This window comes from Blennius ocellaris (genome assembly GCF_963422515.1).
Source record: "Blennius ocellaris genome assembly, chromosome: 15".
Taxonomy (NCBI): domain Eukaryota; kingdom Metazoa; phylum Chordata; class Actinopteri; order Blenniiformes; family Blenniidae; genus Blennius; species Blennius ocellaris.
In genome coordinates this window covers 5,683,209-5,700,244 of record NC_137664.1, presented here as the reverse complement: position 1 = coordinate 5,700,244, position 17,036 = coordinate 5,683,209, and the positions used below count along the sequence as shown (strand labels likewise).

The window sequence follows — 17,036 nt, the reverse complement described above, 5'->3', positions numbered from 1 at the left end:
TTGAAACAAAAAATAAAAGTGACACATTGCTGCCTTGTGCTGTTGAATTTGAGAAAGTGAAAATAACGAACAGCCGTCACTTTCATTGACTTCAGCCACGTTTTGCAATTAGAAATGACTAAAATCCCGCTATTCTATTTGACCTAAATCTTGCACGCGCACAGCGTCAGCCCAGACTCACTTGTTGTTGCTGAGATTGATGACTTTGAGCTTCTGCATGTCACCCATTTCCTCAGGCAGAGTCTCCAGCTTGTTGGAATGTAGAAACAGCACGGTTGCAATCTTCCAGCTGCCCATCTGCGAGGAGGGAGAAATGCGGAAGACTCAAAACACGGGCCTACAATGCTCGCCAGCGCTCGGAGCTGTGCGGGGTAGACGCGTATAATATCTAAGAGTTCAGGTGGACTCTCACCTCGGGCGGAAGCTGGGTCAGGAAGTTGTGATCTGCAGCGAAGGTCCGGATGTTCACACACTGGCCGATGGAGGAGGGCAAGGCTTCGATTTCATTAAAACTGCAGTCCAGCTCATCTATAGCGGTCAGCCTGGATACAGAAGGACGGGAGAAGGTTTTATTCATGTGGTTTAAGTATTCACACAGATTCCTCCAGTGCGTGGCAAGCCCAGCAAGGCAGGGGGATTAAACGGACCCCCCACCAAGTCCAAACATAAAAGATGTCATTTCTTTTCTCCTGGTTAAGTCTCTGTAATTTCTTTCAATCCGAGTGGATGCTGCATCGATTTACAGTTAAGAATCTGGGCTGCAGAACTCTTCTCTTACAGTAATGCACCCACACATTCTATCAATACAGCTTGGCTGGAATGTTTTCTCCCATACAAACACCGAAACATTGTAGTATTTGTTTTATAAAAACACGCCCAAAAGACAAAATGCAGAAAAAGCTTAGGATGAAGTCTAAAAATGTGGATTTAAAAACATCTCTTCTCAATTATTGGTGTTTCAAGTTTCTAAACTTAATCAACATAAAAGGATTTAAACCCCCACAAAAACAGTTTTTGTTTGTTTAGAAATGCCTTTCTTTGCCATGACAAACTAAACTTTACATTTAAGTCAGTTCAACGTCATAAGCGAGCAAACCATTTCCGAAGATTTCATTCAGATTTGTAGAGTTTTCTTATTGAAATTTAGACATTTTATTGATCCTACATTATATTTGATCTGAAATTTGATGGGAATATCACATTACGCCTATTACTTGAAGCTCTTGATTGAAATTATAAGCCTAAAATGAAAAAAAAAAGAGTATATTTCAGCACCAATATCTGTTTGGTTTATGTAAAAATAGCTTGAATGTCTGACAATCACAAAAAAAAAAAAAAGTAAAGAAAACTCTTGACGTGTTTGTGTCACGAGTGAACGGGGATTGTTAGTCGTAAAATAAAACATGTATGAATGAACTGCACAGTATGTACATTTATTTTTTTAAAGCATTATTGTTTATGTTCATCTTCACGACTGAAGAAGTTCGAGGGAAAGTTTGAGTAAAATTCAAGTAAAGCCTCTTAAGATCAACAAACCCTCCAAAAAAGTCACGGGTAAAGCGCAACGAACTGTAAACAAGTTATCTGGATGACATACGAGGAACATAAACGCACTGCTGCACCTGATGAAACAAACACTGAGAACATGCAAGTAAAGCACGGGACAGTGTGTTCTAAAAAAAAAAACCAAACAAACAAAACATGCCCCTAAGGCATAGAGTGTCATATTGAGGGTATCCTGCTTTCATACAGTATTATGCAACCATATACAAATCTAGTGAAAGACTCTTTAAGGAAAATGGCTCATTTTTCTCTTTTAAACAAGTTTTATTACATACATCTAGTATACGAGGCTTTTCAAATCACAAAAGTCTTGGAAGTTCCCCACAAAGAGAAACCGGTAGGAAAAGAAAAAAAAAAAAAGCTCTAAGACTTGAAGTAAACTTTGCCCTGGTAGCTTGATGTTACCTAAGAGTCTGTACTGAAACGCTTTGCAAAGCACACTTAAAAGCTTCACTGCACCCGAGCTACACCCAGCCACATTTGTAAAACTGAACTCGGGTTGACACACAAGCATGGTGCATCCTGGGATTTCTGCAGCGTGAAAACAGCGAATGCACTCCGAGGGGATTATTATGAATGCGAAAGGGGCGTGGGACCTGGACCTGCGGGACAGCCGCCGGGCTGCAGTGCTTGAATAGAAACCAGGGTGAAAACAACACAGTTCACCGGCAGTGCGCCCAATAAAATCAGTCATGTATAAATGGACCCCCCCCACCTCAAAAAAAAAAAAAAGCTTGCTTAATCTGAAATCCTTGCATGGGATTAAGCTAAACCATAGGCTTTGTCACGTAATCTGTGTCAAAGTACACAAGGAGACACAGTCCGACATAAGGGATAATTGATGTGTTTGGAAACAGTAAATAAAAACAAAAGCACTTGGGTGTGTGTAAGAGTCAGTTAGTGTGTGTTTGCCACTCTTGTGCATGAAAGTGATGGATTCAATTGAAGTTGACCATTAACAGGGGCTGCATGTGGTGTGTGGCTCTACCACCCCCCCCCCCCCCCCCCACTGCTGGGTTCTACCTGTCTTCTGCACACACGCTTGATATGAGGGCAGCTAAGGGGGGGGATTTAATCTGAGGGTCATTCGGAGAGAGATTACTTCCGCAATAATGCAAACTATTCCCATAAGTCATCGGAGCAGACTGGAAAATGCCGCGGCATTCAATTACTGTCATCCAGTCTTCATAATCGCAGTCATTAGCAGTATTCAATATCATCAGCAGCAGACCAAAACAAATAAAAGCGAGGGGAGCACTCACGATGTTTAATGGGGAATATGTGATTTATCCAGACAGACGTTTTATGAGATCAGTGGAGCGGCGGATAAAAACGGCACAATAATCCACTGATCTCCGGGGTTGTTTTTTTTGTTTTGTTTTGTTTTTTTCCAATGTTCAAGCCACGGCAGTTGGCGCTCACCCTCCGATGGAGTCTGGCAAATACATCAGCTGGTTCTCGTCCACTTTCAGCGCCGTCAATTTCTTCAAGGAGCCTAAACGAAGGAAGGAAAGCAGAAAACGGGAGGCAGACTGAATTAGACCCGAGCCACAGGCAGGTGGGGCCGCAGCTCCCGGGCTGGTTATTGATCACCACTTGTTGTTGCACCACAAAGAGGAATATCCATTACTGCAGCTAATTAGATTCATTCATACTGTCATCAATACAGTAATAGGTTTAGCAGTAATCAACCCTGATACTGACAGCAGGGTGCATCTGGACGGGTTTGATTTTATTAGCCTGGTCTTAACTCATAACGATTACTTTTTGGCCCAGGGGGGGAAGAGGAGATTATAAATATCTACGTCATGCCATTAACCCTTTAAAGGGCACTCGTCCAAATACTGGGGAAATGAAAAGACATTGTAAATATGCGCATATATAACGAGTTTGGGACACTTCGGTGTAATAAAAGATGTTAAAAAGTGTTGATTTTCAAATGCAGGCAGTTGGGTTTATCTGTTAAATGTGAGAAAGCTAATTAGATTTTTTAAGGTGTATGGAGTTCAATGATTTATCGATGTTCTAGGTTTTTTTTTTGTGGTTTTCCTTCAAAAACAATTGATTTTCTTTAAAGTGCCGACTAAGCAAAAGTGAAAATGCAAAAAGCTGCTTACTGCTTTCTCTTCTCAGATTCCATTTTTGTATAAAGACATGATTATCACAAAACCACCACATGAGAAAGACAAAAAAAAAAAAAAAAAAAAAAAACCTAACTGCTGGAAAAAGAGTTTAATACGTTTCATAATTTTTTTTTTAAATCTTCAAATGTGTGTGTTTGAGCGTGTAATCTTCACCGATGGAGCCAGGCAGCTGTGTGAGGGCGTTATTGGAGAGCAGGAGGTCCTGCAGGTTCTCACACCCGCAGATTTGCTCATCCACCATCTCCAAGTTGTTCTTGGACACGTCCAGATAGACCAGCTGTTTGAGCATCCCCAACATCTGGAGAGGAGCAAGAAAAAGTGACTTTGAAAGAGAGAACAATATCTGTGATATATAAACTCATTTATGCGCACGACAGCCGGGAGGCAAAATTAAGGACACACATTATTATCTGCACAATATTGGTGACATGGACTTTGACCTGAGGTAGATATTTCTGCTGATTCATCGGACTGATCAAATGATGCTTCAATTTCAGTAGCTTTAATCAGTGTTGGCTCTTGCAATGCAGTAAAACAGAATAAATAAATACCATAAATCCACCAGGAAATAAAGAAAAATAAGTAAAAAAAAAAAAAAAAGAAGCTTAAATTAAATCTATATTGTGGAACTGTTATTGTGAGTCAGGTTTATTTTTCAATCAATAAAAACATGACCAAAGCAAATAGCTCAAGACTAAAGTTTTCATTCTTTTCTACAAAATTCTAATCCATTATTTAATCAGTAATCTTCACATCTTAGCACTGCTGCAGTATCGATCACATCAAGTGTGGAGCGATCCATTATAAATGTGCGCATCGGTTGAAAAAAAATTATAAAAAATCAAAGCATTGCGACATCTTCCATCCAGTAAAAGTGAAAATCCTCATTACTGATGAGGAGAATGGCTACAGTTTCTGGTTGGGGTAATAGGCTTATCGGACATGACTGGCAATAAAAGGCCAGACTGTGATTACAGCTGATGCTGTTGAAATGCTGGCAGCAGAACTAATGCTTTAATTATGACCCAGTTGCAAACAAGCTGGTCATTTGGGTGGAAAAGACGATCTGTTGTTACACATCAATACGACGTTCGAGATGTACTATATTGTATACGGTTATTCTGTTCATGTTCAGGAGGGAGTGGAGCTCCCTCGCTGCCGCAGACCTCAAAAGTCTGATGCAAACTGACATCAGTTCATCTTTGATAGAGATTCCAGCGGACACGTTGTTAGGAGAAATTAAGGGGGAGTAATCTGGAGATGAGGTCTTGGGGGCGCCGCCTCCGCCACACTGCGAGCACTCAAGACTGGGAAGAAGTGTGAATTAATACCCCAGGTAAAAACGTCAGTCTGTTCCCGTCCATCCACAGCTCCTTGATTCCTGTCAGCTGCTCCAGCACCTCAGGCTGCAACAAGGAGAGACGGGAGAGGAGAGAAGGTTATTGAGGAGGAGGATATTTTAGTGTCCAAGGGAGGATGTGGACTTCAATATTTCAATAATAGTCCACCGTTGCATTTTCTGTATTTTTGTTTTGCTATAAGGCAAAGATCTGGCTTTTACCTTTTCTTTACTTTAAATAACAACGTTTCTGACACTATTTTGTGTGTGCCTGCTGCTCGGTGCTGACAAGTATCCCCCTCCATTTCATATTTTTCCACCAAAATCCCATCCGTTTTGACAGGCCAATTTTTTTTTAACAGTTTTTTTCGAGATTTTTGTGGAAAAGGTCATGGGACACTACTCCAAAAACTTTCCTCAAATTTGTTCGTGCATGTCTTCCCAAAATCCGGCGCAAGAAAGAGATCAGTAAGATTAAAATTAAGCCGGCACCTCGCCTCTTAAAGAAGCAGGCACAAAGAGTCCTATTTTTGACAATTGTCTTGTTTTTATTGATCTGAAATGTTGTCGTAAAATGAATGACTTTGTTGTTTTCTCTTCAATGCATTTCTAAGTTAATGTGAAGTACAATGAATTGCTTAGTGCATGGATGTTGGGCCATTAAAGAAATAAACCTTCATTAAGCAGTGATTTTAAATATGGCCAATCTTTACTGCCTCTTCAAACATAAAGTCTGTATTTTGGTGGTACAGTAAAAGCGGTTTGCATAATAAGTTGCAACTAACATAAAACGAGACGATTAAAGCCACAACAGTATGCATTATTAATAGTTTACTGGACCACAATTTCTGTTTACTTTTTGAGAAAAAAAGAAAAAAACAAATTGAGGATTGAATCATTAATCATGATCAAACATTGTTATGATTCATTGTGTTGTAAGTATGATGGAGGAAAAAAAAAGTCACTAATGAGCCTAAGTGCAAACATGCAGCCTCTATATAAAGATCTACCGGATTTCAAATTATCATTCAATTCGATTTTATTTATGTACTTTCAAATTAATATACGGCCATCTCTTGGAAAGCTAAAAATCTCTATTTACCATTTGAAGAGTCATGCAAACGTGGTCCCATTGTAGACACTTTTCATGCAGTGAAATCATCATTTTTTAATTATTTCAGATCATCTTTAAGCATTTATGCATATCTTGGGTACATTTTCAGTTTAACATGCCATATTTCACATTTTATTACACATTCTAATTGTACAGAACTGGTTGATTTGCATTTACGATGACTGTGCTGCATGCGCACATTAATAAAACAATTTAAAAAGCCTCTTTCCTCTGAGGTTTTAAGGAGTAGAAGAAGGACGGGGGATTAGAGAAGGACGAGCCGAGGTCACCGCAGAGAGGTAGAGAGCCCAGGGCTCCGACAGACAGACTGACTGACAGATACTCACCACTTCAGTGAACTCATTACTCCCCAGGTCCAGCCTCTCCAGCTGTGTGAGCTTCTGCATGCTTCTGTAAACACACGAGGTGGGAACAGACCCAAAATCAGGGAGTGATTTAAGGCAAAAATAAATAAATAAATGGTAACGGCGCATTGGAGATTTATGCTTTGCTCATTTTTGAGGACTGGAAAAGTGTCTGCGGGAGCTGAAAAAGCCATGCAAACTATAAACCTGCTCCCTTGTGCTTCCACAAAAAGCAACACTTTAGGGTCTCAAAGCAATGTGGGGCACGTGGCTCAAAACGCCAAGTTGTCCTTTTTTTTTCTTTTTATATTATCGGTTATTTTCCATGTTTTATATTAGCTGCACTCTGCATTTGGGCATTTTGGCTCAATCATTTTTATGTGTAAATAAACACCTTCCAGATCTCAGGCGTGACAGAAATACGCTTTAAATAATGGAAAATGTGACGTATGCTCGCCCTGAGCCTTTGCTCCAGAATTTTCTCCCCAACATTTAGGTCACAGGCGCAACATTTTCGACGAACAATAAACAACAAGGACTGTTCAACTGCTTTCACTTTTTACTAGAATTAACCGATTCTCACCGAAAATCGGAATTAAGTCGCAATATGAAGGGGGGTTTTTTTGTTGTTGTTTTTTTTTAATACCTTTAAATGTGATGTCTTTGAGATTTTAACCCCTAATGGGGAATGAGCACCAGAGCAAAACTAAATAGTGTACTCCTGGTATTCTGCAGTGTCTCTGATGTACATCCTTTAGTACTGTTTTATCAACATATGCTGCATTCAGGTGTTTAAACTGCATCTAAACATGTTAAAGCGATCCTCTTTGACCTAGATTCAGAGATTATCCGAGACTACCCGAATTAATGAGACTAATTGGCTGCTCTGGCTTAGATCGATGTCCCTTCAGGTCGAGGCAGCTTTCTTTCAAATGCGGATTGTGTAATCAATGTGAAAAGAATAGATGTAATGAAAAGTATGGGTTCAATTTAGGTCAAAAGAAATAAAAACATCTGAAGCACAGACTTCAAAATAAAAAAAGAATAGAAACAGGTTTACCCAGTCCAAAAGTTTAAAAAAAAGAACAACGTATAAAATCCGTAATGAAATTGGATAGACTAGAGAAAACCAAGCGACAAGGTTATTTGAGGGTGATTGTGGGTTTGGCTGCTTGAACGTCAAAAATCTACTTGTGTCTTCATGATCGTAAAAAGAACTCACAAAAATCTATTTTTGAAGTGTGTTAAACATAAGTAAAAAAAATACTCTACTAAAACTGAAGCAGAAAAGCACCACTGTGTGTTCAAGGAGCATAGTTCAGCTACATTTCAGAAGTCATTAAAATACAGTTATGGCTGTACAATTGAGGAGGAAAAATAGACTTGAAGACTAAAACGGTGATGGCTGACAACTTTCATAAACTGAGGAATCTGAAAATCCATAAAGAATTCATAGCAGATAGCATTCACATTGTTAAAATTGTTGAAGAAAATAACTAGGCTGCAACTTTCATTCCATATTTGTTGGATGTGAAGTCTTTTTACAAGGAAATGTTCACATTTCCCTTGACTGAATGACTTGACTAATGACTTTTCTCAAAAATCTTAAGTTTGCTTTGATAGACGGTAATGATGTGTAGTTGTACAAACGAGAATAGTGTGGTACTCTGGTTCATTTACAATACGATTTAGGTTTTAATATTGATTGACAGCACTGTCCCACTGTGTGGGAAACCTTTCAAACCAAACATTTCCTCAGAAGGAGTCACAAGTTCGGAGAAAGCGTTGGGAGCAGAAAAGAAAGCAGATGAGATGGGAGATGGGCCGTGTTCTGTTTGGGATCAGATCGGCTGACCTTTTCACAGCAGGTGTGGGCCTGGAAACCTGAGGCCCACCAACATCACTGTGTGTGGAGTCCGCTTTGTTTTCAGGTGCTCCTCGTTAAATACAAACTGGAGACGTACGGCATGAATCACAAGACCTCAGCCCGCCGGTGGAAGATTATTACATCCCAAAGCGAGCCAGACTTGCTGCATTCTTAGCTCAAAGCTGGCAAAGCACAGTAGAGAATGAGCTACAATAGAACCCATGCGAGTTACAAAGAAAGTCCAGAAAGTCAGGCCTGACCTCAAGTTGTGAGAAACGCAGCGGCCCCTCTTTCAAACGTTCGGTTTATGCGTTTGTTCGATTGTGCGCCGCCACACCGGGAGAACGACTGAGAAGAGAAGAGTCGGCGCTTTCTATACAGGAGCCCTGAAAAGACTGGCGCTGCAGCCCCCCCCCCCCCCCATCCGCGCACGCACACATTTGTTTACATCTCTAGGATGCCTGTGTGTTGCTCTGGCAACCCTCCCAATCATTAGTCCCGTTTCTTTGTCGGGGCCTCCAGCCTTCACCAGGTCTGGCCTCTGTCACATAAACACAGCGAGGAGAAAAAGAGGATCTGCAGCCCTGACTGCAACCGCACTCCTTACACCAGTCTCTCGGTGAGAAATCGAAGAGAGAGGAAGGAGAAAAAAAAAAAAGAAGAAGAAAAAAAAAAAAAAAACATACAAAAAAAAACCTCAGTGAGATAACAAAAGGAAACCGGGCCAGAGGGAGGAAGGACAAAAAGGCAAGTGGGGAAGTGAGCTTTTGCCGAGGAAATGGGAATGGATACTGCAAGTGAAGCAAGAGAGAAAGGAAAGAAAAAAAAAAAAAGGACCCAGATGGAAAGCTGCTTCCCTCCACAGTCACCTGCAGCTTTCTATCGTGTTTGTGGGGATGCTTGGGCGTCCCGGCGCCACCGCTGCCGTTACACCCCCCCCCCCTGGAATAGCGGAACAACCTGCACCACTGTCTCAGCAGAGGATTATAAAACCTGTCACGGCAAGCGGCCGGGCAAAGGAGGGGGGGGGCTGTTATGTAACCCAGTGGAATTTAATACTACAGTTAGAGGTGTGTGTATGGGGAAATAAAAATGTTTTTTTTTTTTTTTAAAGTGGAGACAGGATGGAGGACACTGCGGAGGTTTTGTAAGGGGGAAGAAGACGGGCAGGAAGTGGGGGCAAAAAAGTCCTGACGTGCGACATGACGATGGCGTGACTCCCACGGTGAGACGCCCGTAAATCAAGACGAATAAAACACGTGACGGACAAAACACCTACTTTGGCAACATCTTTAACTGGTTCTCCCGCAGCTCCAGGATCTGTAGCTTCGTTAGCCTGCAGGTGACAAGAAGAAAAATCATTGTTAGATCATCTGTACGTGCACTTTAAAGTTGAAGATTTCTCAAAAAACAGTGAGGCGGTACAAAGTGTTAAAAAAAAAAAAAAAAAAAAAGTGTCCGAGAAGTGTCCACGTGAGCACTTCACTTCATGTTTTGTGTAACCAGAGGACTCAACTCCAACCATTGTGTAACGTACAAACCAAAACAACCGTGAGCAATCGCTGTGGTTTGATCAAACAATCTGTGTGTACATTAACGAAATGCTGAATCTGTAAGTTCCTCCTGGATCATGCAAGACGTTGCGTTTAAACAATCAAAACAATAATTTGATATAAAATATTTACTCCATACGTACATACAGTATTTGTATGGGTAAATTAGGAGCCAACACTACAATAAATGACTTGGATATCCCGTCCAAACACTTCATCACATCAATGCTATCACCATAATGTGGCCACGACGTAATCCACTCTTGCGTCATAATCAATATTCGGTCAACAGCTCAGCGAAAGATTGCACAGATTTGCTGCTTCATCTTATTAAGCCTCCCTCATCATTGTAAATATATGGCTGGCGTCGACTTCTCGCCACCCTGGAACGCGCGATGTTCCCATCCATGTTTTTCCAGAGAACACATCGCCGCGGAACGCCCCGCTTGGTTCACACGGTTTCATTTTGCCGATTTAGTAGTTTCGGTTGCACCATGATGAAGTGGTTAACCCTGAGCGAGTGAACATGCCTGGTTCGAGTCTGGGTTGGGGGAATTTGCATGTTGTTTTCCTGATCTGAATCTAAATTTGCAAATGTTTAGCCATTCCCAGATACTGATCAAACCCAGTGTGGAAAAAAAAACAAGCTTTACTTTCACTTGACTTTGTTGATGCTAAAGAGTTATGTTATTAGGAATACGTTGATCCTGAATATAAGGTTCTAATTTTGACAGTTTTCTGAAAGTTTGCCTCTTTTAGACTCGTCTTGAAAACAGTTTTTTTTTTCCCCCATCATCCATAATCAAAACGGTTCTTGGTTGAGGCGATGCCACAACTGAAGTTTACAGTACTGATCAGCTGCTTTAATTCATAGCTCAGCAGTGACCTTGACTCCACCTACGCCCACATCACTGGGAAATGTCGGCACTGCTGGGTTTGACAATGGAAAACTTTAATACATCACCCAACCTTAACATTCGCTTGAGACCGCGGTCAACAACGAGCGGCAAAGCCAGACTGCACGGTTTATTATCTTCTTTTTTTTTTTCCCCTAAACAATTTCTTCCTGATCCAAACTGTGGAACACACTGACCTGCCAAAGCTGGCTGGCAGGAACTCCAGGAAGGCATCGTTCAGGTAGAGCTGCGTCAGACTCAGAAGCTGAGTGAAGCCTTCTGGGAGCCTGAGAAACACACACATTAAAAAAACATTTCACTCACACAGAGCCTCGCAATGCTGCAGCAGTGCCAGAGCACTGTAACCCATGTGCATTATTTTAGAAAGTGAAGTTATGGAAAAGGGACTTCTACTCACTTGGATATGGGATTGACACTTGCTTCTACAATAGCTAGGACTTTGCAATTCTTGATGTTTTCTGGAAACTCCTGGATACCTGGAGGGACACAACGAGGGCAACTTTAGTATCGGCAATTTAGAAGAAAAAAAAACAACTACTCAAAACATGTGTTTAGCATCTGGTCCGCTGCGCAGACACAAAACAAATGAATCCTTTCAAATTGAAAACATGAAGGATAATGGAAGCCGTCTTGCTTGTGTTTGGCACATGAGGCTGTGTGAATGTCAAACACAGGTGGACGACGAGTCCACGGGTCGAGCAGGAAGGCTCCCCGCTGGAGTCGCGTTCGCCCAACGTGCACTCAAGAGCGGCTCTGCAGCTTTCCTGTGTAAACAACCGGAGCTCGCCGTGACGCAATAAAAGACGGGGACCGGACGGAGAGAAAACAGAGCGAGCTCGCTGAGTGACAGCCCCCGAAAGTTCCCTCCAAACAGTATCTTTGCTTTGTTTCCACTCGCTTTGTTCTGTGTCCACAACACTTAGCCCAGAGTGCTTCGCGGGTAACAGATGAACTTGGTTTGATGTAAACATGACAGATCTGGTTCATGAGAACACGGTCGCATCCTTCTGATGTGTGCAGATTACCGCTGCGTGCATTTACTTCCACTTTCTTCTGAAAGTCAGCAGTTGATCGCAGTTCCATTTCTTGCAGCTGACCCATTAAAAAAAGAAAGTAGTACGAAAGGTAACCCACGTGTTGCTTTGGCCTCCTTCAGTCGGAACTGGTTTTAGTGACGTGACTGTGACACATTCGCCGAACTATTTGTCACGACTTGTATACACATGAATCATATAACGTTTTAGGCTATGCATTACTTTGTTCGTTTACTCGTAATACGATAGAGGAGATCGTCCTCAGACACACCCATATTTCAGAAGTGAAGGATTGTACAAGCAGCTCGTTATCGGCGCTCTTCACTCGGCAGCTGCTTCTTGTTCTAAACGTCAGACTGGAACAGTACCAACTGTGGAAATTTTCTTTTTTACCAAAACACTAACGTTTATTAAAAAAAAAAAACGGACTTCCAAGTACAGGGCTCTCTGTTGTATTCAACTGTACAAATGTTTCTCATCAAAGTAGTGAACGTCCAACGCCGTCACCTCCCACTCCATGTTTGTGTGAGAAACAGTCCAATGTTGCTTCATCTCATTCTCTCATTCTCTTATTCTGCCTCTGCTATTCTGCCACTCGCTGCAGATAGAGTTTTTTAGTATGTTGCAGGTATGGGCTTGTCTCCTTATTTTATCAATCGCATCAGCAGATCTGAGTCACGCAGGCCTGTGACGTAGCTTGTGGTAGAAAAAAAAAAAAAAAAAGAAGAAGAGAAAAACATGCTGTGGCATTTAACTGCAGAATATCTCCTGAACCATTGAAGACCAGTGATTTCAAAATGCTTCTGAAAGTTTCCTAACTGACTGAGAATAATCATAAAAGGAAAAATCTTAAACTCATCACCCGATTTGAGAACGAACCTTTCGCTCTGATGTAGCCTGGATTACCTTCCAAAGTACATCTTCAACTTATTACATGAGCTCAACTTCTCTTGTATTGCATGTATTTCTTGTTTGAGATAAATTGGAGTTTTATTTTTATTAATGTATTTTTCAGTCATGTCTTCCCTGTCTATTCGTGTGGGAAAGGATATATTGCCTGATGTATGGAATGTGCTATAGTAATAAACTCACCTTGTCATTATAGTACAATCAAAGAAATAATATGAAACGAAAGCAGTAAATAGTTATTTTTAAAAAAAAATCAAAAGCATCATTCTGTATGTCAGCAAAAACAATATGTTCATAAGCTTAGTTAGAATGTATACATTTCAGAAGCCTTATTCTTGTATAACACGGAGTAAAAGTTTTAATCAGTGAAGTCGTGTTTTGAATTCTTCCACTAGAAGAGTGCATACGGTCAATTATTGTGTTAACATTATTGGATTTGTTTCCTCAGTTCAAGGCAAGGCAAATTTAATTTTACAGCAGCGTTCAGACACAAGGTAATTCGCAGTGCTTTACAAGTAAAAAAAAGGAAATGCAGTAAAACAAGACGATTAAGGTCAATGCATCTGCATGAATCAGATGCAGTGATGAGATTGAGGAGTTCCTTTGTGATCAGCGCAGTGTTTGTGTCCCGATTGTACATGTAGTGCATCGTCATCATTTGACTCCACATGTCCTCCACAAAAAATGCCCATCCTAGCATTTAACTATTTCATCATAAGAACTGTAACTATCTTTAACATTGGGAGTTTGGAAGGAACTGTGTAAAAAAAAAAAAAAAAACGGGAAGAGACCCAATATGGTGGCTGGCCTGCTGACGTTTTAATTGCGACTCGTAGAGTTACACTTTGGAACTTCACAGGCCACTGAACTGCTGACTGTGGTCATTTTCCAGGTGTTAGCAACCCGATCTGATGGTACTCTTCTCTTTTCGCTTTATGTGACTCACTTAACCCCACAGACAAAAAAGACCTCTAACCCCAGGGGGCACTTCTTAAGAGTAACGCAATCAGAAACCAGAAGCCGTTTTTGCTTACTGTTTTTGCTGACATCAAGCTCCCTGAGATTGATGAGGTTTGCGATGGCTGCTGGCAACACTGTCAGGTCATTATCTGGCATGCTCAGTCGGTTCAGTAACTGGCAGTTAAACAGTTGCTGGCAAAGAGAAGAAAAAGACAAGAAAAGTTAGTTTAACAGCCAAATGCACTTTGCTCATCGCATACAGCCTATTGTTGGACGCTCTCATGTGGAGGCTGCGTTTGAAGTTCGTATTACTCAAAGCCCCTTGTCAATAAAGCGCCGATACGTCAGCGGGCGTCTTACTTTAGGCAGCTCCTCGATCTGGTTGGCATCGAGGTAGAGTTCCTGCAGGGTCTTCTCAAAGCTGAAGATCTCCTTAGGAACAGTCTCCAGGCTGCAGTGGGAGTAGTCCAGCGATGTTACCGTCTCCTCCTCACCGCGCAGGCAGCGGCATGGCACCAGACGAACAAACAAGCTCCGCTTGGACATCCTCAGGCACTGGGGGAAGGGGAAGCACAGAGATACACGTAAAGGGGAGTGGAGGATCCAGAACTCAGGAGGAGGTGGACACAATTGGCGGGAACTACTTTCACACTTCGGCTGCGAGTTGTTTGGACATGGGGTCGTTTCAATCCCCGGTATATGTTATACATACTGTGTTTAATAAGATTCACGCAGTGCGGAAATGAACACACGCATGCAGACACAAGAGCCTAATATCTGAACCACTATTGTAAAAAAAATGGTGCTTTCGGAAAATATCTCTGTGTGAAATAGGAGTCTGTTGAAAACATGTCAAAAAACCCGTCACACTTTTTTTTTTTTTTAAAAAGCAGCAAACTTTATGCAATCAGTTCTATCCTCTTTCACATGGAGATTCGAATTGCTGCAGGCATGCAGCGTAACTACAGGTGACTTTTCTTCAAATGGAACAAGGATGCATGAAGATATCAATGTTGAGAATGCTCGGACACAAGTAGTCACCGTCCTAATAATTCAACTGATGTCCATATCGTGTTCAGATTAATACGTTTCTTTTTTATTTAATAGCCAGCAATTCCACTTTCTTCTGCAGAGAAGATGAGCAAAGGACCAAAATATGACATTGACAGTTTTTTTTTCTTTTAACAAGGCAACGAGCTTATTTTGTGGGGAAATACACTTAAAAATAAGTACGCAATTCAGAATGTGGTCGAAATGGAATGTGAAGTGCACCCCGCAGCATCTATAAATGTATAACCGCTCTGTAGTGCAGAGGCACATCTGTACAAGGACCTCTTGAAACAGCCACGAGCTGCGCCGCGCACGCACAATCTCATTACTCCCAGCAAAGTAATCTGCTGGCACCGCGATCATATTTTTATATAGCCTACAGTGTCACTGAGTCACAAGTCAGTGTGTGGACACTCGAAGCGAATGATTGATAAGAATTAATCGTTTTCAAGTTCCACTGAATATCTGAAAAAAGCTCTTGAATAGAATGGATTTTGTTGGTTTCCACGGCTGTTTCTCGCTTCAGGCCTTTCCAGAGTTGTGCAAAATGGGAAGCTGTTTAATATCCTGGGTACACTGCATTCCCCCCCCCCCCCCCATTTGGGTCGAAGCAGAAGATCAAACAGGCATAGAAAGTAGGCCATGAATCAGCCATTATTTAGGAAATCCTTGTCCTTGAAGAGTTCCATCTAAAACTCTCTCTGCCGGCAACATAAAGAAGTATAAAAGCCAGGAAATCTTTTCAGCCTCTCTATCTAGTCCTGAGGAGATTAAAAAGTGGAAGGGCGGCGAGTTGTAAACTGTTGCAGGTATGTGTGTGTGTGTGTGTATATATATATATATATATATATATATATACACACACACGCACGCACGCACGCACGCACGCATAAATACAAACACACACATTTTCATAGCCTCAACCTCATGCTACCACAGCGGCTTCCACCAAGTACAGTACTAACCAAGGAATGTACTCTGGTCAAGAGAGGCTTTGTTCATTGGAGCATGCGGAGAATGTGACTTTTCCTCCCCCTCGTCTTAATCTGAGTGCCGCCACATCTCATAATCTCGGGAGTCCTTCATTCACAGTGCTTCTTGGCTGCCCGGCTGAGCAGTAAAATCGTGATCGGGCTTCGCCTAGACTCTCAGCACGGACTCTCGTGGGAGTGGGGAGAGAGAGTGCATGTTTGCACAAGGGAACACTGTATTCAAATATATACTCGTTATCAGCTGTGCACATTTCTGGATAGATACGGTCTGTCAGGACGGGGCAACGCAGGTGAGACTAAGACGGCTACAATGGGGTTGGGTCAGGTTCGAAGATTATTTTCCTGAGAGACCTTCCAAATTTAATCTCGCGCCGATTCCTATCGTACGGGTCCGCTCTCCCTCTTTCCCCAGGTCATTATTTATGGGTACATGTATGCACACGCCCACACTAACATAAGGTATGCACAACCAAGAGGCCTGTCAGCCTCCTACATAATCTTTGCTATAGCAGAAGGCAGCCCGCATATAAATACTCTGATCTGGTATATGACCAGAGGAGATGACAAGAGGGCTTGGCTCCATTCACCCAGAGTAATGAGCATGTGGATGACGCATGCCATACAGAGAGGGAGGAGAGGGAAGCCTGGAATGAAAGGGAGAGGGGGGGGGACACACGAGTTATCGGAGAGAAAAAAAAAAGGGGGTGTTGAGGGGTTATTGCAAGTTATGCAAGAGAAAGCAATCACAGAGAAAAGAACAGGAAGTGTCGGGAGGAAAAGTTGTATTGGGAAACGGATAGATTTACAGGAAAGCATTAAAAGCAAATCAGAGGGGATTAAGAATGGGCTGTGATGAACATGGTAGGGGCAAAAAAACAAAACAGACTTAAAGGAAGTGATTCTATCTATAAAAACAAATAAAACAAAATAAATCTGTTGTCTACAAACAGAGCTATGTCACTTCTACTTGGACAACACCATTATGAGCGAAATGCTTAACTAAGCAAAAAAAAAGGGGGAGTTTGATTTAACACACAATTAATTTCTTGTTCAAATGAGTATGTGGGTAGCATCAACCAAATACATTCATAGATCTGGGCAGGTTTTATCCTACAAATACATACTCTACAAATATGACATCACTTTAAAAAAAACAAAAAAAAAACCCTCTAACAGTTTCGGAACTCATGCGACAAAATGTTGGTAGGGCTGCTTACAAGGTGATAAAA

At 41.6% G+C, this 17,036-nt stretch overlaps 1 protein-coding gene across 3 annotated transcripts in view; it reads right to left on the bottom strand.

The window, feature by feature from the left end:
• erbin (erbb2 interacting protein) overlaps positions 1-17,036 on the bottom strand; it is a 60,219-nt gene that overhangs the window by 15,523 nt on the left and 27,660 nt on the right. For all 3 annotated transcript variants that reach the window (XM_080510516.1, XM_080510518.1, XM_080510517.1), the window contains exons 3-13: positions 14,126-14,320; positions 13,840-13,957; positions 11,260-11,338; positions 11,039-11,128; positions 9,672-9,728; positions 6,508-6,571; positions 5,039-5,113; positions 3,861-4,005; positions 2,986-3,058; positions 413-542; positions 182-297 (exon numbers count right to left, since the gene is read on the bottom strand). In XM_080510516.1, the coding sequence (XP_080366642.1) occupies positions 182-297; positions 413-542; positions 2,986-3,058; positions 3,861-4,005; positions 5,039-5,113; positions 6,508-6,571; positions 9,672-9,728; positions 11,039-11,128; positions 11,260-11,338; positions 13,840-13,957; positions 14,126-14,311 (1,133 nt within the window). In that variant the 5' untranslated portion in view covers positions 14,312-14,320. The remainder of the gene's footprint in view (positions 1-181; positions 298-412; positions 543-2,985; positions 3,059-3,860; positions 4,006-5,038; positions 5,114-6,507; positions 6,572-9,671; positions 9,729-11,038; positions 11,129-11,259; positions 11,339-13,839; positions 13,958-14,125; positions 14,321-17,036) is intronic.